The sequence below is a fragment of the Rhinolophus sinicus genome, chromosome 14 (genome assembly GCF_057876585.1).
Source record: "Rhinolophus sinicus isolate RSI-liver-muscle chromosome 14, RSI-T2T, whole genome shotgun sequence".
Classification (NCBI taxonomy): domain Eukaryota; kingdom Metazoa; phylum Chordata; class Mammalia; order Chiroptera; family Rhinolophidae; genus Rhinolophus; species Rhinolophus sinicus.
In genome coordinates this window covers 18,060,206-18,085,193 of record NC_142514.1, presented here as the reverse complement: position 1 = coordinate 18,085,193, position 24,988 = coordinate 18,060,206, and the positions used below count along the sequence as shown (strand labels likewise).

General features: G+C 44.8%; 1 protein-coding gene across 4 annotated transcripts; it reads right to left on the bottom strand.

The window, feature by feature from the left end:
* Positions 1 to 287: 287 nt before the first annotated feature.
* On the bottom strand, positions 288 to 24,058 carry DHDDS (dehydrodolichyl diphosphate synthase subunit). Of its 4 annotated transcripts, none has more exons than XM_088790619.1 (9): positions 23,916 to 24,058; positions 23,313 to 23,431; positions 21,543 to 21,659; positions 19,302 to 19,444; positions 16,252 to 16,368; positions 15,377 to 15,478; positions 7,666 to 7,780; positions 5,590 to 5,697; positions 288 to 2,583 (listed from the first exon to the last, which is right to left on the bottom strand). In XM_088790619.1, the coding sequence occupies exons 2-9, from the start codon at positions 23,373 to 23,375 to the stop codon at positions 2,344 to 2,346; spliced, it is 1,005 nt and encodes a 334-aa protein (XP_088646745.1). In that variant the 5' UTR covers positions 23,376 to 23,431; positions 23,916 to 24,058; the 3' UTR covers positions 288 to 2,343. The 4 variants fall into 4 exon arrangements, with proteins under 4 accessions (XP_088646745.1, XP_088646747.1, XP_088646746.1 ...); XM_088790621.1 differs by having other exon boundaries at positions 288 to 2,580; XM_088790620.1 differs by having other exon boundaries at positions 23,931 to 24,039.
* Positions 24,059 to 24,988: the final 930 nt, after the last annotated feature.

Here is a 24,988-nt window from a genome sequence, read left to right as displayed (position 1 = left end):
AGCTCAGCTGCCCCCACGATGCGGCCACCAAGCCTGGGCGCTGTAAACGCAGCTGGCGAAATCCCTCCTTCCACACTGGCAGACTGGCTTCCTTTCACTTGCGCGAGGAAAAGGAGGGTGGAGGAAAGCGTCCGGGGATTTGGAAACAAGTGGAGGAACAGGTGGTGTGATGGTAAAAGGGCTCTTCCAATGGCTCCCCTACCCCACACGCCCCCAATAGCTAGGGATGCTGGAGGTTGCCAAGTACACCTGAGGGACGGTAGACAAATGTAGCAGCAAAACAAGTGTTCTTTCATCGCACTGTTAGCAAGTTTTAGATCTAAGTATTATTAAATTTCTATTTGACACCCAGGAGAACACAAGAACATGATAAATACCCTCAAGTGGGGGCTTGACTCACAGGTGGGAAGGACATTTAAATAGGTCCACCTAGTTTATTGAGGCAAGGGTGGAAGCTGGTTTGTACAAGTCATACCGGTAGAAAGCAACCGGAAGTTCAAATCAACTATTTGCAGCCCCTGTTCCTGGGCAGCAGTGGCCTCTCAGCCTCTTCTTCCAACCCCTATAGTGTTCCTGGGGCAGCCCCTCCCCACCCCACCCCATTCTGTACGTTTCCCAGAATACAGGACCTCAGGCAAAAGAGATACCAGCCCCATTAATCACTTCTGAATCCCAATCATATTAGGGAAAACCCACAACCGAGACAGGACTCAGCCACGCTCCCAGGGCAGATTCTTTTGCTGCCTCCAGCCCCTCATTCCCGCCCTAATTGTAGGGCTCTGCATTATAGCCCCGTAATTCATGCCTCCCTAATTAAGGCTGTCAACAGCCTCATTGTAAAGCTGGAAAATGTACAGCACCTGCTCTCTGGGAACCCTGTGCCAGGTGTGTGGGGGGCTTGCCAAAGGGTGCATTGATTGGCTTCTCGATCGCAGTGTCTGGCATTTAAGTTTGATTCTGGGAGCAGGGATGATAGCCAAGGGGTCTCTTGTGCCAGGCAGGTATCCAGGCACAGGAAGGCGGTGAGGAGACTAGAGTATAGGAAAGTCAGGGGATTCAAGAGTATACTCTTAGCAAGTCTTGCAAGACCCTGCCTCTCCCCTAGAGGGAAATGCTGGGGAGTTTGCAGAAAGTAAAATGGGCAAGACTAAACAGAGTAGCCATTGGTTGGTGTTACAGGCTGGTGCTTGCTGTGATGGGGCACCTGAAGCAGTTGCTCAGGCGGACAGCTCTTCAAAGGCACTAATCTTATCTGCAGTGAGGCCTGGCAGGGAGAGAAGGGAAAGGAGCCCTGAACTTGACCCTCTTTTTCCTGCTGGGCAGCCTTGGCCCTCACAAGCTGAGACTCTGCCTTGCTGAGAATACATTGTCGGCCTATTTAGGGGACCAGGTCAAAAAGCTGAGAGAAGCCTCAAAGATTGAGGAGGTGGGAAGCAGAGTCTGAGGTGGTGAGGGCAGGAGGCAGTCAGTTGGGAAGTGCTTGTTTTGTGCTCTTGGTCCTGATGTGTTCCAGGGAAGGAGGCTTGTGCTGGACTAGATTCACCAGGGCCTACAGGCCTTTCTTTTACCCTGGAGCCATAGAGGGGGCTGGTCTCACTGGGGAGTGGAGCCTGGCCCTGGGCCCTGCAAGAGGAGGAGGAAAGCTTGTGTGGGCTGAGTCGACAATAGGTAATTGGATTGTAATCACTGCCTGGCTTCCGTGCGCCATTGGGGGCGCTGAGCCTTTCACTGAGCAATCAGCACTGCGTGGTGGGAGGGGTAGAGATTCAATAGCAAATCCCAGGTGGAGAGCCAAGGAGGAGGAGCAGCAGATGGGCAAATTTTGTCTCTCCCTCCCCTTCCTTGTCCAAATGACGCTGGCTGCCTATTAGCTATTTACCAGCAGACCCGAGGTGGAGCCAAATCTTTTGTGAAAGTCGAGTAGAAGGCCAAGATGGATGGGTACAGGGTGAGGGTTTTGGGGAGACCTATTCCCCGCCATTCTGTGTTGAAAGACTTGCTGGTGGAAAAAGAAAGTGCATTTAGGAGCACAGGTAGAGGTGGCAAAGGTGGAAGGAGCAGGCAGCAGAAGAGCCGGGGGCCCCTGCTCTCCAAACCTATTGGTGACCAGAGCTGGGTTTAGTGTACTTGTGGGAGACTCTCACCCTTAACCCTCCCCAGGAGCTACTGTCCCAGGCAACCCAAAGGTAGCTATGGCCCTCATAAACTGGCCTCTGGGGCTCCCCACCTAGCAAAGGAAACAATTTATCATCAGGAGGGAGGTGCCCTTCATCAAGAAAAAAAAAGGGGGAGTGGGGCTCTGTAGGCAGAGGGCAGGGCAAAGTGGCAGGAGGCCAGCCTCACTCAGGCTGATGCAGTGCCCAGATGTGTCAGCCAGTCAGCCCGCTTGAGTTCCAAGGCCTGCAGGAAGCCTTGGACTCGCTCTTCCCGTCTGGCTGAGAGTTTGTGCAAGCGTGTCCGTCGGAGCTGGGCGTCCCCACTGGCCTGGAGCCCCTCCTGCAGCAGCTGCTCTGTCACTGCAGCCTGGTCCCTCTCCAGCTGCTGCCTCTTCCGCTCCTCTGCGTACATGTCTCGGGCCTTCTGCTAAAGACAAGGGGGGGATTAGGGGAGATCATTTTTAGATGGGGACGGAACTGAGATGGAGGAGGTAGGGGTCTGCCAAGTTAAGTGGAACAGTGGGGAGTTTGTTCCCAATTTGGAAAGGTTTAGGAGTAGGTTGGTGATGGGTGGTGCTTGTGTGAACAGTCAGGGGACTGGCAGTTCTGGGTCCATCTTGGTTTGTTTTGGGTGGGAGCATGTGTTTCTTGAAATTCTTCTCAGGTTTGTATTTGGAGGGGAATCAGCAAATGTGGGTCTGACTCCTGGTTCCCCCACCAACTAGCACTGTGGCTTTGGGTAAATCCTCTCCTAACTTCATTTCTTCATCTATAAAGTGGGGGTTGTACCTACCTTGAAGAATGGTTTAAGGATTCGAGATAACGTATGTAAAACCCCCTCTAGCATATAAGCAGGCTCTCAAACAGAAACAGTAATTTTAAACATTATTACTGTCTATTCTCTGCTGCAAGGAAGGTCCTGTTCCAGCCTGGGGCACATCCGCAGGGTCATTTCCTTTGGCTTCCCAGCTCACTCTTAAGGGTGCCATCCTCTTAACTCCCTAAGCTATTTTACAGAGTTGGGCTCCAGACTTGCCTCCCGTTTGGGGCCAGCCTGACTCTTTCAGCAAATGACCCTACTGTGAACCTTCTGAGAAGCAGGTTCAGCACTCTTACGCCACTTCCTGCATTCTGCCTAGTAGAACAGGTATTAGTATCCATAGTCCCCTTTTTCTGTTGGAAAGTAAGCTCCCCAGAGCCCTCAGAACTCTGACACCAGGTAGGGGATCATACTCCCTGGGAGCACTTCTCATATCGTGTGTGTGTCTCCAGACAAATCATAAACTCCTAGAGGGCAGAGACTGTGGCTTTTCCTCGGGCACTTAGGGTGCCCTGTACATGTGAAATAGTCAATTGACTGACTATGTGATCCCAGGGCAGGGAGGATGCACCCGGTGACTGGAAAATCCATTTGGAGCAGAACCAAGGCCTTGCTTTGCCTCACCGATGTGCTCTGCTCCTGCCACTTTAACCAGCCGCAAAGCCTTTGCGCCAGAGCTCCTCCGGCCAAACCCATTCCATGTGTGAGAAACTATTTTGTTGCCGACTTCGGGGTACTATACCCTGATGACCGTTACCACATAATTCCGCCGCCTTATATTATGGTATTGGTGTACATGTCTCTGTCCTACTCGGCCTGTAAACACCTGGATTGCTCTGTCTTTAAGGAATAGCTTACATGTACACAAGTACTCGACTCTTGCAATGGAGCTCGGGAGGTACTTTCTATTGGAGACAGACATGGAAGTTCAGAATAGGAAGTGACGGGCTAAGGCCTCTCAGTAATAAAGTTTACTGCATGAATAAAGATGACCAATGAAAACTCTGGAATATCCCCCCTGCAGGCATTCAAGGGTACTCTTCTGCTATGACGATGAGCGCACCCGTGGAGTTATGAAGACTAAAACAGGCTTGGGAAGTTACTGCTAAGGCTCTCCATTTTGTTGGGAGGGCTTTTTCCTGGCTTCGGTCAGGCGGAACCCTGGGTCCGAGGTACAGGACCTCATTGGGGGCTATAGCGATGCTCAGGATACAGTCTCAGCAACCTATGTGTTTACAGGCTGATTAGGACACAGATCTCTAAACAAAGTCCCTAACAAGGTAGAAGGTAGTCAGGGAGGCAAGAGAAAGGGCCATGCAGCTCAGGGGAGAGAGAAAGTGGCTGGTGAAGGTTGAGGACCAATGAAACCTCATGGACAAGCAATATCTGAGCTGGGCTTTAACCAACACGGAGGATTTGGATAATGGTGGGGTGTATGGTGGGGGGGGATCAGGAAGTGGGAATAATGGGCAAAGACATATGCTATTGATTGAAGAGCTTGATCAGGCCAGAGTGAGTCCTCCTGGAGCACTGAGATTCGAGAAGTTCCTGTCCACAGGACCCTCTCAACTCTCTAAGCCTAGTTCTTCATCTGCAAAAGGGGGATGACAGTATCCACCCCACTGGGTGATTTGAGGAAAAATGAGAAAATGAATGCCTAGCCTAGTGCCAGATATTAACAGTTAGCTATTCTTCCATCACCACTGCTTAAGGATAGGGATAAATAGGCTAAGTTCTGGCAGGACAGAAAGGATGGTGGCGCCCAGCCAGAGGGAGGAAATACAGGGCTGGTTTCAAGTCGCTCCGTGAAGCTCAGGCTTCTTGCAAATGGCAGCCCCAGACAGTGCCAGGCAGGTAGGCTGCAGCCAACGCAGAGCCTGGCCCCTCTCCAGCAGGGATCTGTACCTCACTGTTAGGGTGACGGAGTCAGAGAAGACCCTAAAGACCTTTCACTTTAGACAAGGACACCAGAGGCGGAGGCAGGAAGGGACTGGCTAAGTCACACAGTGTGTTGAAGTTCCCTTGGTTTCTCCACTAAGGTGGCTTTTGGAGAAGAGTTAAATAGGAAAGCTTACATGAAAACACCTAAGTGCTGTTAGACCCTCAATATGTAAGCTGCCACCACCACACACCCGACTATTATTAAGAGTCCTAATCAGATGGAGGTGACTCTGCCTCCAATATCAAGATCTGGCGAGCAAAGCTAAGACCTTCCGGGAATAATGCCCAGTCTCTGAGAAACCTTTCCTGGGTTTCCCTGGTAAAAAGATTCAAGACTTGTCACTTGAATCCCAGTTCTGTCTCTTATTGGTTGTGTTCCTAATTTTTATTTATTCATTTGCACAAATGGGGCTAATAATACACTGGGTTCTTGGGAGCATTAAATGAGCAGTGCATGTAAACTGTTCACAGTGATCGACACATAGTAAATACGCTAAGTGACAGCTACTGTCATCATTATTAATGTGCTTATTAGCAAATAGCTGGTATATATAATAGGTGCTCAATCAATTTTCACCTTTTCTTTTAGCCCATCCCAGTCAGGCCAGCCCTGAAGCATGCTATGGTTTATCTAGGACCATACCTGATGAGTGTTAGTTCTTTAGAACTAACCTGAAGCATGCTATGGTTCATCTGGAACTGCAGGATGGCCTCACAGAGGTTCCAAAACATGTACTCTGGCCACAGAATGGGCTGGAACACCAGGCAGGAGTGGGAGGTCTGGAAAAGGTGAGGAAGAACAGAGTTCAGTTTAGTAACATCCTCAGGCAGGCTTCCAAAGGAGCAGGCTGAGCAAGACCCAGAAGCGCAGCGATGACACGGCAGGAGCATTCTGAGCTGCAGCTGCTGCGGCCAGCCCTGGTGCACACACTAATAGGGGAGGGGTCATCTGAGGCAGGCAGATCACCTGCCTGGAGCAAGGCAGAAGGAAAATAAGACTAGATCAACATTTGCACCAGGATTTTTCTAAGAGCCAATTTTAGGACTATGAAATCACATCTGGATTATGTCATTGGCTCTTGGCCCTTAGAGGTCATCTGGGAGCCACGCTGTCTGATAAAAGTCAGCAATGAACAAATGGGAGCTGCTATTGTTATTTTTATGTAGCAGAGGATGGCATGGTGGCTAAGAACATAGGCCGTGGGGCCAGACTGCCTCGCTTTGAATTCTGGCTCCTCCGCTTACCATCTATTTGACCTGAGGAAAATTACTTAACCTCTCTGGGCCTCAGTTTCCTCAACTGTGAGACTGGGGTAATAAGAATATCTAGTTTTTAAAGTACTATGAAAATCAAGCAAAATGATATACAGAAAGCAGTCAGAGCACAGAGCTATGTGAACTTTAATAATAACCACTGATGTGGAAATCCCTTTGGGAATATTCTTGACAGCCACTGCTGGATACCTTCAGCAGTGAGGAAGGAATTCAGTACCTCAAGGGGGATAACTTTAGTTGTCGGATAGTTTGTTATGCTAAACCAATGTCACCTTCCCTGGAACTTCTACCAAGATCTCAGGTCTTTTCTCTGGAACAAGTTTGTTTCTTCTTCAAAGTGTAATTCTTTCAACTATTTGAAGGCTAGATTAGAGCTGTTATCTGTTCCCAAGGTTGTAATGACTTGTTCACTGTCTTTGCCACCAAATTATAAATTTTAAGGCGGTAGGTATTATTTCTGACTTGGTCACTGCCATATTCCCAGCACAAAGCAGATACTCAATGTTTTTTTCCAAGGGAATAAACTGTCATCATGCTTCCCTTTTCCAAACCACTATCCTTCACTCATTCCTTGTAGGACATCGTGTCCAGGTTGGCCTTTTCTGATAAGTCCGGTAGTTTACCAAGTGGTCTCTTAAAACTCAGTGCCAAGAAGTAAACTATCCAGACATGATCTGACCAGCTGAGTAGGCCACAGAACCATAAGCTGCACTTTATCCTTCTTTCAATATAGCCAATGACTAAAAGTACCTTCAGAAGCTAAATCTTGTTAGTTTACTTTTAAGACTATGGTCCATTAAAATTTCTGGAACTTTATCATGTGAATTGCTTCCAAGCTGAGTCTCTCCCTCCAACTTCTCCTTGAACAAGGACTCTCCCCTGTCATGTGCTACCCAGGGGTCAAGTTAACAGATGATAGAGAGTTTCGAGCAAAGACAAATTTATTTAACTATGAGCTTTTGGGGGACTACTTACACTGAGCTGAGAGGCAATGGCACCTAAGAGTTTGCATATGGTTTATATCCCTTAGGGGCTGTACTTGCATAGATGTGGCCCTTTATTCTGAAGGAGAGAGACTAGTAACTGCAAAGCAAGGTTCTAGCCCAGAGGTGCTGGCGTGCTTGGCAGGTTACCAGGGCAGGAGCTTATGCTCAGAGACATAAAGCAGAAGGCCAGTTCCTTGAACAAGGGCCCAGGTGAAGTTTTCATAACAGCTGGATAGCCTTGATTTTTCTTCTAGGAGCTTTAGAAAGCAAGAACCACACAGGTTCAAAAAGCCAGGGACAGATGAGAAAGAGCAAACATTACCAGGCACAGCCTGGAGACATCTCTCCAGATTTTAGCCCCCCTCCCCCACCAAGTTCTCTGATGCCAGCATGGGTGGGAATGGGGATGAGCCCCTCTAATCCATTCTGTGGGTGCAGTAGCAGTTTTCAGCTGACACAAACAGAACGGTGGTTGGAAACTACCTACCTGCCAGAGCAGGAAGTCGCTGAGCCTCACTTCCCCGGAAGTCCGTATCAGGATGTCAGGATTAGGAGAATGGCAGGTATAGAGGCACTTATCAAGCAGAGACTCAGAGACATCACTAAGGTGAGCGGGGAAGAGACAAAGATAAGCACACATCTCTTTTTGGATTATTCTCACAGTGAACTTCCTTATATAAGGCTTTCTAGTTTATAAAACACCATCAAATATATTAGTCAACACTACCTGGTACACAGAAGTCCCTCAACAAACGCTTGATAAATTAATGATTTTAATCTTCACAACTACATAAGGTATTTCTATACTCAGTTTATAAATAAGGAAACAGGCTCAGAGAAGATGATTAGTTTGCCCAAAGTCATTTAGCTGCAGGCCTAAAACCAGACGCACCCACTGGAATGCTGTCCTTCACTTAAGTCATCTTGTTTTTTAAAATGCATATACCCTATGACCCTGCAATTTGATGAAATATTATGCAACTATTTTTAATAAAGATAAATCTAAATGCACTGATTGGAAAGATGTCTAAGATCTACTATTAAATGAAAAAAAGCAAGTTTCAGAAAAAACACACACTCACACATGTGAATTATATGTATACATAAACAAAAAACAAAGTCTAGAAAGGCACACACCATACTATTACCGTGTTTCCCCCAAAAATAAGACCTAACCGGAAAATAAGCCCTAGCATGATTTTTCAGGATGACATCCCCTGAACATAAGCCCTAATGCATCTTTTGGAGCAAAAACTAATATAACACCCAGTCTATTTTCTGGGAAACACGGTAACAGTGATTATCTCTGGAAGGCTGGATAAGAAGGAAGCAAAGACCATCTCTTTTTACTTTTTGTACCTCTATTGTTGTGTTTATTATAGAGAACATTTTTAAAACCTTAAATTTAAGTCATATGGACCCTGAAACACTGCAAAAGAATCCACATTATTGAGGATTAAAAAAGGGGGTGGGGTGGCCGGATGGCTCAGTTGGTTAGAGCGCAAGCCGGTTTGACCTCCACGTGGGCCAATGAGCTGCACCCTCCACAACTAGACTGAAGACAACCAGCTGCTGCTGAGCTTCAGGAGGAGTAGCCAGATGGTTAGAGCACAAGCTCTCAACAACAACGTTGCCGGTTCAATTGCCGCATGAGATGGTAGGCTGCACCCTCCACACTAGATTGAAAACAACTTGACTTGGAGCTGATGGGCCCTGGAAAAACACACTGTACCCCAATATTACACACACACACACACACACACAAAAGGCAAAATGATCAGCCCTCAGTTTTGATAAGAACTACTTCCCCAGACAGACACTCAGAAAGGAGACGGAGTAAAACTTTCCTGCCCACAGAAAGAGAATATTGGCAAGGCTGGTGTCTGTTGGTTCCAAGAACCCTGTTTACCTGTCCTACCAAGTACACAGAGGCAAATCTGAAATCTCCAAGTGTTGCATTTGAAATCTCCAAGAGTCGTGTCTTGCGAAGGCAAAATTTGCATCTCTAGAAGACAAAATTTCTTGGTGGGAACATTCTTCTGGGACCATAGTCAAAACAGCAGAAAGATCTGGGCTGTGTTCAAAACGAGACTATACTTACTCGCTGTGTTGTGTGCTTTTGGGTAAGTTACTCCATCTCTCAGTCATCTTTTTGCAAACCACAGAAGGAGCTTTATTTTCTGTACTATCACATAGGAAACAATATTCACTTACAACTGTGTAATAGGAAGGGCTCTGGTTAAGATTTCCCTGATAACCTGACAGTCTGTCTTGCCGGCATGGTCTTAATTCTCTAAGAAATGTGAAAACCCTATACAATCAACATAATTTCTCAGCTCTCTTATCTTTGAAATGGGCACATTTTGTCCTATCTACTTATAGATTATTATGAGGGGCAAATCAAATGAAATAACAAATTTCAGTGTACCCTGGGAACTATAAAGTGCTATATAAACAAAGAAGAACAAACATTAGTTCCAGTCCCATCACTTTGCTGTGTGACTTTGAATCCTCACTTAATGTCTCTGAGTTTCAAATGTGCCTGATAAAAGTTTCTTCTACCTACTTTAGGCAGTGGGCAGAATTCTTATCGAAATGGAGGTAACTCTAAAAAGGAGAAGATAAAAATACCAAAATGAAAACAGAACATCTGTGCTTTTGCCAACAAAAATCCACCACTAAATAGCATTAACTGTCTACATAAAGACTTTTAAGAAATAATATCTATTAAATAAAATATCAATTTTCACCTATAAAATTAGAATGGTTTACATTTTTAAAAAGTCTTGGCAAAAATAAGGTAAAATGGATACATCCAGACCCCAATCCTGAGGAAACAATCCAAAATGCCAAGAGTTAAGTTCATAGATTTCATTGTAGCATTATTTATAATAATGAGAAAGTGGAAACAGCCTGTATAACCAACAAACAGCAGAACGGTAAAGCAAAATATAGTCTATAGCCATTAAAAATAATGATATGAAGAATTGTTAAAAACATGAGACACGGAAAAATGTTCATATGACAACATTAAGTGGACAAAGCATGATTCAGGTTGTAAACTGTTCACAGTGTGACTTCTTCTGTTATAAATATTTATGTCATAATTGGACTTGTTTAAAAAGATTACTGGCTGAACTCCCAACCATGACTGACCACTCCTGTTGTCAATACCTGCTCTGCCCTGCACATCCATTACTGTGATACATACAGCACCATGGACTACTTATTTGTCCATGAACCAGACTGTGAGCTGCTTAAGGGCAAGCCCCTCCATACATTCATTTCTGTATTCCTGCTCTTCTAGCATTGGACCTTCCTGGGACAGAGAAAGGCTCAATACATGTATGAAAACATGAATGAATGAGTCACTGAAAATAGATCTCAGAGGTACATACTGGGGCAGGCCTGGTGGCCCAGGAGGTTGGAGCGCCCCTGCTCCTAAAGCAGAGGTCACCAGTTCGATTCCCACATGGGCCAGTGAGCTGCTGCCCTCTATAGCTAAGACTGTACACAACAGCTCTCCCTGGAGCTGGGCTGCCACGGGCTACTGTGTGCCACCCTGAGCGGCTGGTGGCCAGTGTGAGTGGCCGGTAGCCAGCGGAGCGACCCAGCATGAGCGACCGGCAGCTGGTGACAGCTGCCGAGAGCGGCTGACCAGCGACTGGCGACCACGACTGGCAACCCACTGCGGGGGGGGGGGGGGGGGGCGGGATGTGCAAGGCTCATAATACCAGCATGGGCCAGGGAGCTGGGTCCTACACAATGAGACTGAGAAACAATGGCTTGAAACGGAGTGGGGGGGAGGGGGGAGGCAGAAGAAGGGGGAAAAGCACAACAAAACAAAAACATACTGGTTTTCTGAATGTTAAGGAGCTTATAGCCTAAAAAAAAAGGCTTTGACAAAGTTCTTTCGAACAACCTAGAACCCAAACACAGGTAGTAGACACTGCACAACTTAATGGGAAAGATCAACACAATTAAACACACACGCACAGGAAGAACTAGAGGAAATGCTTAAAATATAATGAAAATGTGAGCATGGGAGTTGCTGAGAGTGGGATCCTGGGAGATTTAAATTTTCATCTTTATACATCCAGTAGTTTGCAAATGTTCTGTAAAGAACATGTATGACCTTTATAATTATAAAAGTATGTGTGTAGTGGGGGGACGTTTTCTTTTTAAAAGAAGTATGCTTGGAACAATGAAAATGTGCTGGAAATAGTGATGATTATACAACACTGTGAATATACTTTATGCCACTGAATTGTAGGCTTAAAAATGAATAAAACAATAAAATTTATGTTACGTATATCTTATCACAATAAAAAAAAAAACACAGAACATCTTCTGGAAGGATAGAGGCACAAATATTCAACAAGATAATGGCTCCTTCCTAATAAACTATGTATTTCAGGAAATGGCCAACCTAAAAGAAAATCAATTTAAAACCTATAATGGAGATATGGCAACAGCGTCTTGAAGGGAGACCTGGCAACAGCGAGTATCAACAAGACAGTGAATGGCCTTGCATCAGGAAAAAGGGAGAATAAGAACGTGTCAGTGTGTTTCCCTGCACTATTTTGGAAAGGTAGACCCTTTCCAGAAGGTACTGGGAATGTGCCCTGTGATAACAACATACGAGTAGTCTACTCCTCTAGCATTGAATTAATAAAGAAGATGGTGAAAAATATAGGCTTTGGAGGTAGATGGACCTGAGCTGTTCCACATAGTAACATATGTGAGACTTTGGGCAGATTAAGTAACCTTTGAAAACCTTAGCTGGTCTTATGAGGCGAATAATATTCACTACCTTACGTGAAAATTAAGTGAGAATATGTGTGATAAACTCAGCCTAGTGCCTGCCTCATAATAAGATGCAATAAATATTAGGTTGTAACTTTTCTTTTTATACTGTTATTGTCCATTTCAACCTTCCTATATGGCAGTCAGTAAACTGTAGTAAATGAAAACAAGGCTCTGGAGCCAGGCTGAAATCCTAGCCCCAAGTTTTGCGAATTATGTGAACTTGAACAAGTTCACTTAACTTCCCTGTGTTTCAATATTCTCATCTTTAAAATGGGGATAATAATAGCATCTACCAACACTGGGTCTAAGGATGAAATGAAATAATGTACACGGAGTACATTAGCAAAAGCTTGGCAAAGAGTACATGCCCAGTAAATGTTAGCAATTATTATTATTATTATTAACACTATTGTTTTAAGAGGAAGACAGAGGCCTACAGGGGGTCAAGTGACCTGCTCAAGGTAACTCAGTGAAACAGAGTTTATTAACTATCCTTTAAGCTCAACCTAATCCCTTTTCTATAATTCCAGACTCAAAAAACAATCTAACATTGATATTGTTAGGAAAAACATATACCCTGGAAGAAAGGAAAATGAGGAATTGGATGGTGGTAATGAGAGAAGAGGAACATTCCAGCCCCTGGAAGGGTAGAGCCTGATTGTAATTCACTCACTGCCTGTTATAAAGGCAGATTTGTCTTAATTTGAATAATGTAACCACCTGAGGCCCCGATCACCCCAGTCTGAGCTGAACACCAAGCTTCCTGAGCTCGTGGGTTGAGACATCAGCGTCCTTACCCCAGTGACCATGCCCAGCCCACACCATGTCTGCGTGACTAACTCCACATAGGCAAGTTACTAAACCTTGCAGGGCAGAGAAAAGGGCTGTGGGAAAACTTGCTGGGCGAGAAGCAGGAAGAAGATAAAGGTCAGTGGCTATTGCAATGTCGTCGAGTATAAAAAGCACGCTGAACTCCAAGTCAAGATTGACCGAGCTCTAGTTTTAGGCATGAATGCATATTACATCTGCTTGCTAAACAGCTTTCTCTCTTTCTAGCATAAACATCTGCCCCATAGTGTTTTTAATAGACAGTTGATGGATTCCACGTATAAGTAGACTCGCAGTTCAAATCCGAGTTGTTCAAGGCTCAATTGTATTTTTGATCCATGGTTAGGAATCCACAGATGTGGAGGGCTGACTGTAGTTACATTCAGATTTTCCACAAGGGTGGTTGGCACTGCTAACCCTCACATTGTTCAAGAGTCAACTGCATTATTTCATTCATACAAAAGATTATATGGGACATTAATCGTAAAGCACAATAATATAGGGAACAATTATGAAATCACCACCCCCCAAGCCAAGAATTAGAAATTATCAATAACTTGCATCGACTTACCTATCTCATCTTCCTGCCTGGCCCCCATCTGCCAACTTAACAAGTATCTTAATTTTTTCCTCAACAGTTAATTTTTAATCCACATCGTAACTGATCTCTCTATAGCATTTGACACTGGGTAGAGGAGAATGAGCCTTAAGGAAAAAAAGAGAAGGAATAACCAGACAGGTAGGAAGAAAACCAAGCCAAGAAAAGAGGGAATTTGTTGCTGTGGGTCAGGAGGGGCATAGGCACTGCTGGGAACATAGATGTCGGTTTACAACGAATGCTTCTCCTCTACCCAGCCGGTAAGACTTAAGTTTCTCAAAATGCCATGCTAGGCCCTCTCTTCTTCTCACTCCAGCCTCCCCTTAGCTTCCTCACTGCCTCTGTGCTTCAGTTACCACCTACACAGATGATCTCCACACTGCCATTTCCGGTCCCCACCTGTCACCTGTCACCATGACATCTAGGTTCAACCCCTATAGTATATGCCAAACCAAATCCCTGACCTTCTTCCTCAACCTGGCTCCCTTCTCAGGGTTCCCTGGCACAGCGAAGGGCACCACCACCCACTGTTTTCTAAGTGAAAAACCCTGGGGTCATCCTTAATAAACCCTTGGCCCAGAGTCAGCCCATCAAGTCTTTTTATCTACTTTGCAGCTCTTGATGTAGAGTCTATTCGATCTATTCCACCACCATAATCCAAGTCCCTTCCAGGGACTCTGTACTTGAATTACCACAAGAGCCTTCCTGCAACCAACAGACTCCTCACACCACTGCCTCTTTCCCCAGTTAGTGCTTATTCTTTCTTTCTTAGCTCACTTATTTCCTGGGGGGAAGCCTTCCCTACTTGGTCTCTTCCTCTTATTATACATTCTTGTCATACTATGCACCAATGCCTTTACAGCATTTATCACCATTATAATTGTATACTAATTTGTATAATCTTGATTAATGTCTTTCCCTTGCCAGAATTCCACAAGAGCAGGAAATACATAATTTTATTGTTACCACTGTACCCCTATGTACAGCAATGTGTCTGGCCTTTAGTTGGCACTTAAAAGATACCTGTTGAATGAATGAATGAATAATTGATTGAATGAATGAACTATGTGGCACAGAAAGATCACACAGCTGTTGGGAGGAGAGGGATTCATAAAATAGCTTTAAAAAGTGTCTCTTTTCCTTCTTATCTAACTCCATTCTCACCAAGCAACTTCTTGCTTTTTAATTTAATTTCCCAGGTAGTTGACTTATACCTGAGAAGGGAATCAGAACAACTCCTGGGCCCTAAGATCTCATATAATATAGGTAAAGGACAAGAATTCTGGAATCAGACAGTTTTCTATCTGAGTCCCAGCTCTGACACTTACTAGCAGAATAACCTCAAGAAAGTCACTTCTGTGCTGAGCTGTTTTCTCATCTATTAAACCTCAAGAAAGTCACTTCTGTGCTGAGCTGTTTTCTCATCTATTAAATGGAGAAAAGACTTGACTCTCTCACACGAGATTAATGATTCAATAAAATACAGAACATAACACAGTATTGCCTGGATTAGTTTTTGATACTATTATTTTGCATTGCTATTGTCATTTACTAATATTATTACCAAAGGTTACACCAATAATATGAGAGGTGCTGAGTAGACAGATGGCTTCTAAAGTCTCTTCCAGGTAATAATTAGGATTCCATTATGTTGCTAATGACGAACAATTTTCTTTTTGAAAAATACTGTGTCTTGCATGAAGCTAACATGGGAGACCTAAAGGACTATATCCCCAATAAACTGCATTCCTAAAAAAAAATTCTTGGAAAAACACTGCCAAAGGGCTGGGGGCATATCATTCTTTGCTCTTAAATGTGGGGAAACACCTCCCTCCCCTCTGCCCTAATCTTTCCACATGTGGCCTGATTTAACTTCTGGCCAAGTACATGGCTCAGGAGGGATTTCATGGTTTGGTGCACACCTGTTTTCCCCGTCAGTTACCATGCTAAACAACTGGGGTACCTGGGATCCAGCAGGCCTTGCTCCACTCCCCAGGCCATCTCTCTCACAGCACTGCTGATCTCATAACGGGACGTGTATGCAAAGCAGATGTTCAAGAAACACCTGAGGAGGAAGAACAGAATAATTTACCAAAGGGACTAAGGACCGAACCACTGATTCCAGAGCACCCCTTCCCTGGAAGGACAAACACACACCAAATGTTTACCATGGATACATCCGAAAGGTCGGATTATGAATTTTTTGTGTTTCCCAAGTTTTCTTGGAATAAACATGCTATTAGTTTTATAATAAGACAAGTACTAAGTGACCTTTATTACCCTCCTAACCCTCTCCCCTTCTACTGCCAACAGCTTTCAGAGGAAGTGAATCCACTGTGATATTAGCACAAGCAAAGGACAACAGGAAGGAAATCTGATGCAAAACAAATCCCCTTTCAAACATATATTCCAAAGCCACACGAAATGAAGTTTGGATTACTGAACTCTGTTCCCCTCTGCATCTGCACGACTCCCAAGGTCATCCTACCCGGGTTAATGGAGTGGGACAGAAAAAGAATTTCTTGAAGGATCTGTCTTCAGAGACAGGAATAGGGCTACATTCCCACCCTATCCCTTTTGGGGGGTGGGGGTTGAGGCACATGAAATGAAGGAGGAAGAGGATGAGACTGTATGTGTGAGTGCACACACACATATAACATGCTATTGTAGAACCATCTCTGGTCCGCCCTGCAGATGGATGAGGAAGTTTCTGAGCAGCCCAATCACCCCCTCATTGCCTCTGTATCAAATGCAGACCAAGGAAGGCAGGATGTCTCCCTAAACTAGCAGGGAGTCAAAGACTGATATAGGTCCCCAAGGGGAAATCTGAAAACTTACTGGTTGTAGTTCTTGGTGCCCTGCACAGCTTGTGCAATCAGCTCCTGGATATCCAAGGGCAGCAAATGCAGATCACCCAGGACCCGGATGCATACCCCATGCTTCTCCAGTTTCTCCCTGATTGTGGAAAAGGAGGCAAGGTTGGGACAGAGCACCTGCTGAGCTGGAGAAAGCAGGGTGCTTAGATGAAACTCAACCACCAGTTGTTCAGGGCTTTCCTGTGTGTTAGGCACCGTTCTACATGTATTATTTCACTGCATCCCTTCAACAACTCTGAAAGGAGTTTACCACATTCCCCATTCTATAGTGGGAAACTGAGGCTCAGATGGGATAGTCAGACAGGGTTGCCCAAGGTCATACAGATATCAAGTGCTGTGTAAGGACTAAAACCCAGGTATTTCTGGATGGAGAACGCAAACATGACACCGCCTCCTGTGTCCTTGTCGGCATGCTACATTTTACATATTTTGTGCTACACCTGTCCCATTTTGACAAGTGAGTAAACTCCTCAAGGACAGAAGCTGTTATGAGCATTACTGGTTACTTTTGTATCTCCTGGCAAAATATGATAATAATAGTGACATCTAACATTAATTATATGTTTACTAAGCGCCAGACAAAGGTCTAACTGCTTTTCACACATCAACACATTCCATCCTTACACCAGCCTTAGAGGCAGACACCATTACCGTTGCCCTTTTACAAATGAGAACACCAAGCACGGGGAGCTTGGGTGACTTGCTCATGATGAGACCACTGGTGAGTGGAAAGCCAGAATTTGAACCTAGAGAGTCTGGTTCCAGAGCCTGTGCTCCTAATCATGACATTATATTGCCTCCATTTAATGACACCCACAGTGCACAGGGAGCATGAATTCACTGTTACCCAATCAGCTTCTCTCACCTGGGAATGCTATGGAGAAAAGGACGAGTAATGTTTGGAAAATGGGACTTAATAACAAGAAGCATACTGCCGGGTGTGGGTATCGGGAGGTCCTGGAGAACTCCGATCCAGAGCTGAAAGCCACATCCACAGCCTATGCACCCTACAACCCTCAGCCACATTTCTTCCAGGATGACACAAGATTTAATCACCTTTTTGAGAATCCACTGGCTTCTCAAAGCTATAGCAGACAAATGTATATTCAAATCAAGGCAAACTGTGAATAATACCTAGATTTAAGTCCTCGTGCCACAGCTGAACTTGCATACCACTTAGCCTCTCTGAGCCTAGTTTCCCTCACCCTGTAAACTGGGCTGATAACCATCCCTGCCATATTATTGGCAATGGCTTGTGTTGAATGAGATAAAGAACACGAAAGTGCTTATTCTCAGGCATCAGGCACATGACGTGAGTGAGGTCTATGCCATTGAAGTTGCTGCAAAAGCCCTGGTAAGGAGGCTGGAGACCTGGGTTCCCAAACTGGCTCTGCCACTAGCTGGCTGTGTGACCACGGGCAAGCCTTTCTCTTCTCTTCACTAGGGTTTAGCTCTCCAACCGAAGAAACTGACCTAGGGCAGTGGTTTTTCCAAAATTCTTTTAGCCAAAGAACTTTTTCTTCAAATCAAATTGTAAACAGAAGCCCGACATGTAAAATAGGTAAATGCAAACCAGCACCCTATACCCGATTCCATCTGGGTTCTCGGCACGGCCACTCCTAGAACTCTGGGGTTCTGTGGCACACTGTTGGAAAACCACCGCTAAGGCTTCTCCTTGCTCTGTCCAGGACTTCATAACCGAAGACCATTTTCTTCATAACCATTTTCTCTACGACAAACTGATCAGAGCGATCTGTCGTACCTCTACTGCTATGCATTTGGATCTTTCAGGAACTGTAAGATTGCCTTGTCTCTCGGAGGCCAGTGTAGTAGACAACTACACTGGAGTCAGAAAGATCCTGTCTGTCTTGGCTCTGCCTGTCTGATAGCTGCGTGACCCAGGCTATACACCTAAACTTCTCTGGTTTTTACTTTCCTCTTCTCTACAATTGGGATAGTAATATGCTTCTCACAGGATAATGTGAATTATTAAATGAGAATACACGTTCAGGACCTGGCACAAAGTATAAGCAGTTTAAAAAGGTAAGATTCGTGTCAAGTATAGAAGAATCTGAACACTTGGAATGTGCCCCCATGCCTCCATCCCCAGCCCCTTGGGTGTGAGCCACCTGGGCTCTGCTGAGGACCAGGGAGTCATGTCTGTGGCCCAGAATCTCACCATCCTAATATGGACACAGAAAAGCTGGCTACCCTCCCCACCACCCTGGCCCCCACAGGGACAGAAATGACAGAAGTGTTCTAGCCCAACTTCACTGGGGCTCTACGCTCATCTCTTGGTCCTGGTGCGGGAGGAGCTGGGCAAACAATGATTGTAATGAAGACTTTCGGGCAGTCCTCGCTGGAGAGGGTTCCACACTTTAAAGCAAACAAACTCCATCAAGCTGCTTCTTTGCCCCTTTCTGGCTCTGCTCCCTATGTTAAGCTTAAACTTAATGACAGCTAAGAATGGTACTGTCCCTTCTCCATAAAGACCTCTTATCCATCATCCCATCCCTTCCAAGAGAATATGCAGGAGAGTATATTAACTTTTTAGGGATGAATGCACAGCAGGAAATGACTTTTTCAATGTTTCTCTCACTCTATTCCCTTGGCCGCAGTTCATCGGGCTTGGAGGGTAGAAATTTGATCTAAAGTGGGCTAATGAAAGGGTTTATTCGTTCATTTAAGGCTGCTCTTGTGAAGCACAGAAAGCAAGGCCTCGGAGAGAAGGAAGTGTACAAAGAGGCTCTACCTAATGGATTTCAGTCCTGGTTTTGGTTTTACTTGAGGCTGGCTGTACTTGCCCTTGAATTCTATGAAATACCTCTACATCCTCAAACAAATGCCTCCTTTGAAAAAAAGAAAAAGAAAAACTAGCTTGCCATATTTGCCACTTGAAGAGATGCGACTACCATGAAAAGGGTTCAGAGTTCCTTAAATAAGCCTCAGATAAGAGAGCTGAGGGTTAGGGTAAGGCTGGAGGTGGTGCTCTCCCCTCTGATAGCATCTTACTTTTCTTCCAGCAAAAGGCTGAATTTCTGCCGGGCCATATCCATTAGCCCGTCTACTTCACTCTTGGAGCGTTTGAAGTTCTCAATGCTGAACGCGTAGACCGTCACCTCTCGGATGCCCAGGTTCAAACACCAGTGAAGAGTCTGAGAAGGGAGAGACAAGGAGCTAGGGTACAAGGAAGAGTGGGCAGGGAATAAGAGACGCCTCGGCCCGGACTCAGTGCTGGAGCTGAGAGACACTTTCCTCCTCCCCGAACCTGCGTAAAGCTAGGATAACACAGCGCTTCTATCAGAATGTGATCCACCACTTGAGAAACCAAAAACTGTAAACTTGAACTTAATGAGTATTACTATGTTGACGCCACTATAGGCTTTTCCAGTGTACTGGAAAAGCCTCTTCACTGAGAGTAAAGACCTAGGTCTAGTCCTTGGCTCCATCATACACTTGCTGTGTGACCGTAGGTAAATCATCGAACCTCTCCAGGCCTAAGTCTCCTTATTTGTGAAAAGAGAGCACAGTCCAGCCCCGACAAGGTGGCTGAAGGACAATATAAAAACACAAGGTATTATTACTCACAGCATAACTTCATTATTCTGAGAGGCAGATGGGTTATAATAAAAGCAACAATTGTACAACAGTGTAGCATTTGAGTCTGCAAAGCGTTTTCACATACATTTCAACTGATTTTTTAAACAACCCCTTGAGACCGGCATTGTTTTCATACCTACTTTATCGATGATTAAAACTGAGGCTCAGAGAGTTAAGAAATGTGTCAAAAGACCACAACTCTACAGTATGAATCCATTATATGAAGTTCTAGAACAACAAAAACAAATCTATAGTGATAACTCTTCAGCTTTGTTTCTTCAGTTCTGTTTGAATGTCTTCTGCCCCTTACCTTTAACTTCCAGGCCCCCCATCCTAACACTAATGCCTTCACGGACATACACATGAACCAATTCATTGTCACCTTAGGAAAATTACCAGTGAGAGGCTGACACTGAATAGGCTCAGCGCTATAGACCATACAGGGTCTTGGCTGGCACATGTGTGTTGGAACCCACCACTGACCTCAGTCAATACAGATGCCAGTAACAACAGCTTCAATGTTTTGAGCACTTCCTTTATGCCAGGTCCTGTGCCACGTGCTTTTCATTGTGTATCTGGTTCAATCCTTACATAATGTCCTGACGTAGAGATTATCGCTATCCTTGTTTTACAGATGAAGAAACTAAGATAACTCGCTGCAGATCACAGAGCCAGGAAGTGGCAGAGCAGGGGTGCCAATGAGTTCTCAGTGACCCCAGAAGCTTCAGCAACTAAGCAGCAGGCAAAACTGCCTCTTACTTAGTCACAAAAGAGAAGTTGGGGGTCAACAAACCTAAAGACCTCCACAGAGTATTGGAGAGAACCCCACGGCCACTGGCTCAAGGCAAAAAATATCACTGCTCTAGCACCAGGCCGTGTTCTTGGGCTGGGAAGTTACCGGCCATATTTATACTCTTCTTAAAGTTAGCTTCACAAAGACTGACCTAAGCCATTCTTACTGTAGATTTAATGTTTTCCAGTTTGTAATATAGAAGATGTTCATGACCTTTGCTTAGAATGATATCCCAATTTGTCTGGCCCTTTTCCCAGTTTAAACACTGAAAGATCTGTGTCTTGAGAAACCCTCAGACTCAGGCAAACTAGGCAGGGTCACCCTACCTTTGCTCCAGAAATGTCACTTTGTAGAATTTACTCTAAAATTCTACTATAAATATTCTATTATTTACAATGTCAATAGTGGAGCAGCTAAATAAATTGTCAGATCCTGATAAAATGTTCTCTAGTCATTAAAACATATAGTTAGAAAGGCTATATATCAATCTAGAAAAATACTTGCCAAAATATCAAGTAAAAATAAGGTACTTGAAGCTATAGATATAAATTTATAAACGCTAAGTCATATTAGAACATGTTACAAGGACTGGGATGGGGCACAGAAAAAGATAAACTATTGATTGGTTAAACGTGGTAAGAGGGGGCAATTTTGTTCTTATTTCTAATATTCTGTGATGAGTCACTGGATGATTCAATTTTTTGTTAATGTCGATATGAGACCGATAGCTAGCAGGCAAGCAATAAAACAAACTATAAAAAAACACACTCTCAAACCACAGCAAAGTCAGGGCCTAGTTTTCTAGCTATAATCCAATTCTCCATAGACTGTACATCTTGGGTTCTGCCACCCACACCCACCTCAGCCAACTTGTTGAAGCCGTGTAAGTGGCCCTCCTTCCGATCTACTTGGCACTTCTTAGCATAGCGACGGTTCCCATCCATTATAAATGCAATGTGTTTGGGCATTGGGCCTGCCTGTGAAGTAAAAAGACAAATGATGAACACATCACATACTTTTCAGCAATCAAGGAAGACATGACTCCCCAAGCTGATAGACTTGAGCTAGATGATAAAAGCTCCAAGGAAGGGAAATGGGTATTTTATGCTTTTAGCTCAATAAATAGGCATTATTACACATTTTAATTTATTCTTATTTTCATGTTTATTAAGCACTTACTACATGCCAAGCATTACGCTACGTTTTTTATACCTCACCTTAGTCTTTTTTATCATATAAATCTATAATAGTATTCTTTTCATTTTATAGGTGAAATAAAACTGAGGTGCAGAGAAGCCAAGTGATCTGCACAAGTCATACAGCTAAGAGGCAAAGTGGGGATTCAAACAGGTCTGTGTGCTTTCGAGTCATCTTTTAACCATATCTTCTTAACCCTCACCTTGGTTTCATTAGTCTCCAACTGGAAGGACCAGGAAGGATATTAACGGGTGTGGGCAAATGGAAAGGACATCTTCCACCTAATAGAGGCATTCACTCCTTGGCTCTATCCGATTGCTGACATATAGCAATGGGGCCTAGTGTTGTTGGATCTTCTAATTTTACAAGAGCTGCCAAACATCAGGATTTTTGTAAAAATTTAAATGTCAGGAGCCATTTCAAAGCAAACAAAAGACACTTTGGGGGCCAAACAAAACGTATCCATCTTAGAGCAGCCTTTCGTTGTCTGCCACAGCAAAAATTCACCCCTTTTCCCTCACTGGGTGGCTCCTCACAAACTGCTTCCCCTGCACCTCTCCAACATTTTCTACTTTTGTCCCCTACATGTAGGCGTTAAAAATTTTTTTTTTTTAAATTCCAGTCAAGTCCTGCAGCTTGTTCATCCTAACACATGACTACAGTGGTTCCCTGAGGAGCTATTTCCATATCCTGGCCTGCCAGAGTACCCTTAGCATCTGTGTGTGAGCGTGTATAAGGCTCACTGACTCATAAATTCACTGCTACCCACTACTTCACAGTCTGTGGCTGAAAAACAAAACCAAGTTGAGTGGCTTCAATTCAAACCTGTCATATGCAAAGGATATAACATTGTTGTGAATCTTAGAGAAAAAGCTGAGGAAAGATTTGGGGAAGTAAGGGGGAGTATAGGAAATAGAGTAATCCTCAAATGCCTACCAGACAGCTCCAGTAATAGCAGTAATTAAGAACTGCTAGACACTGAGCTAAAAGCTTTCTATGTATGTTTCATTTAATCTTCAAAACAACCATTTAAAGTCACACGGTTAATAAATCATAGAATAGGTCTTTTGTTCATGTTTGTCTGCCCCAAAGCCAAACTCAGCATTGTGCTCTACCACACCAAATTAAGATTAGTTATTCTCTGTAAATCCAGAGGGTAGCACTAGGAATAACAGATTAACATTCCAGGGGAACAAATTTCAGTTCTCTATGAGAAAGATCTAACAGTCTATGCTGCCCAGTGCTACTGGGAGGTCCTTGGCTTCCTGAAAATGTGAGGGTTAGGACAATAATCTACCAAAAATCTAGACCGGGAAGTTACCCTGCATTGCTAAATTCCACTCAACATCATGGATTACTCTATTTGAATAACAGGTTTTGCTACAAGATTACCCAACTGACCAGGTCAACGGGTGCTGTGGGCCACTGCTCACCTTTATGATGTTGGCACAGAACCGCTCCCACAGTGACAACTTTCCTTCTTTGATCCATGACATAGTTCTTACCCAAACCGAAGATAAACCCAGAATAAGAAGACACAAAACAGGTAACCCTAGATAAACAAGAAGACAATCAGAAATCACCAGGCCTTGAAAACAGCTACCGCTGACTTGCAGAAATGCACCTGGACTGCGGAGAGCAGCAGCATTAGAATCCAAAGACACTGGTCCAAGTCTCCGATCTTTCACGTCCCAGAGATTATAAATAAGCCAATGGTAACTTTGAGTCTGAGGCCTTTCCTTGGTTCTCCTGGCATGGTGGACTTTGCTCCGATCCCTTGGTATCTGCATTGACTTTTTCTGAACATCTAAGTCTGCTTCCTGCCACATCATTGTGTCCACACCCCGATATTTCCCAGCTTCTTCCTTCTCCATCTTCCCCCAGGCCGTTTCCCACTCTGCGCTCCCAGTTACTAACCCCTTCAGCTGTCACTCCCGTTACCTCCTACCTCAGTGGTCTCCCAATTATTTATCCCTTCACTAGTCTTTTCCATTGTTCCCTTTGTCTCTCCCATGGCTGCCTCCCCGCCTAGTTACCTCTCTTTCGTTCACCTCTTGAATGCGGCACCAGCTCCGTTCCGGCCGGCGCCTTCCAAACGCTCCCGTGGGTCAACACTGCCTCACGAACTGGCTCTGGAAGAATACGTCATCCTTGGGCGCCGGGGCACGCCCCTTCCCCGCCCCTCAGTGGGCGTGACCGTGTCCAGGTCCTGCGGGCCGGGAGCAGCGGCGGCGCGAGCGGGCGGTGCCGGCCGCAATTCGTAAGCCTGGGATCAGGGAGGAAAGCGCGCTCACGTGACCGAGTAGGACAGGCGGCCGGGTTCTAGGCCACGTGCTGGGGACCCGGCTGGGAAAGGCGGGGTCGAGACCACCTGGGGAACCGGAGAGGTCGGTAGATACACAGATTGGGAGGCCTCAAGCGGGCTACGTTACCGAGCAAGAATTTGGAGATCCCCAGCTCAGAAATGTAAGGGATTCTCAGCCGCTGGTGGCAGTTTAGGACTGATGAGAAGGCAGCGCCCTGCTCGCGGAAGGCCTTGGAAGGCTGGAGAGCTGGGCTTTATAGAGCCCTGGTATAAATCTTAATTCCTTTGACTTTTTGCGGTCTTAGTGGATTTAATCGTTTGGCATGTTCCTAACCCTAGTCAATCGCACAGATCCACTATGGTGATTTAAGGCACTCAGAGTTGAGGATTTGCAGATTCTCAGGATCTACCCAAAGGAACTCTCAAAACAGGGCTGAGGCCAGAAAGAGCTCTGCTCTGAGAATGACTTCTAATTATAAGTAACAGAAAGGCCATCAATTAACCCTGATAGAAAAAGCAAGGGCATTAGCTCTGTACCAAACTTTTGTGGAAAACTGTTGCAAGAATTTGAGGCACTGACAAAAAAATTGGGAGTTCAATTTTCTCAAGATTAAAAAGGAGTAAACAGAAAACCTTTACAATTTTCAAGGAAACTTCTTGTAGTTTCTCACTTCGGATTGCAGTCACACCAAAGAACCAAGGCAAAGAAGAAATACTGCACTGGGTAACCCCCAACTCATTGTGTCTTTCACTCTTCCAGTTACTTTTACCAGGCTTGTTGAAAGAAAGCCCTAGAGATCAGTA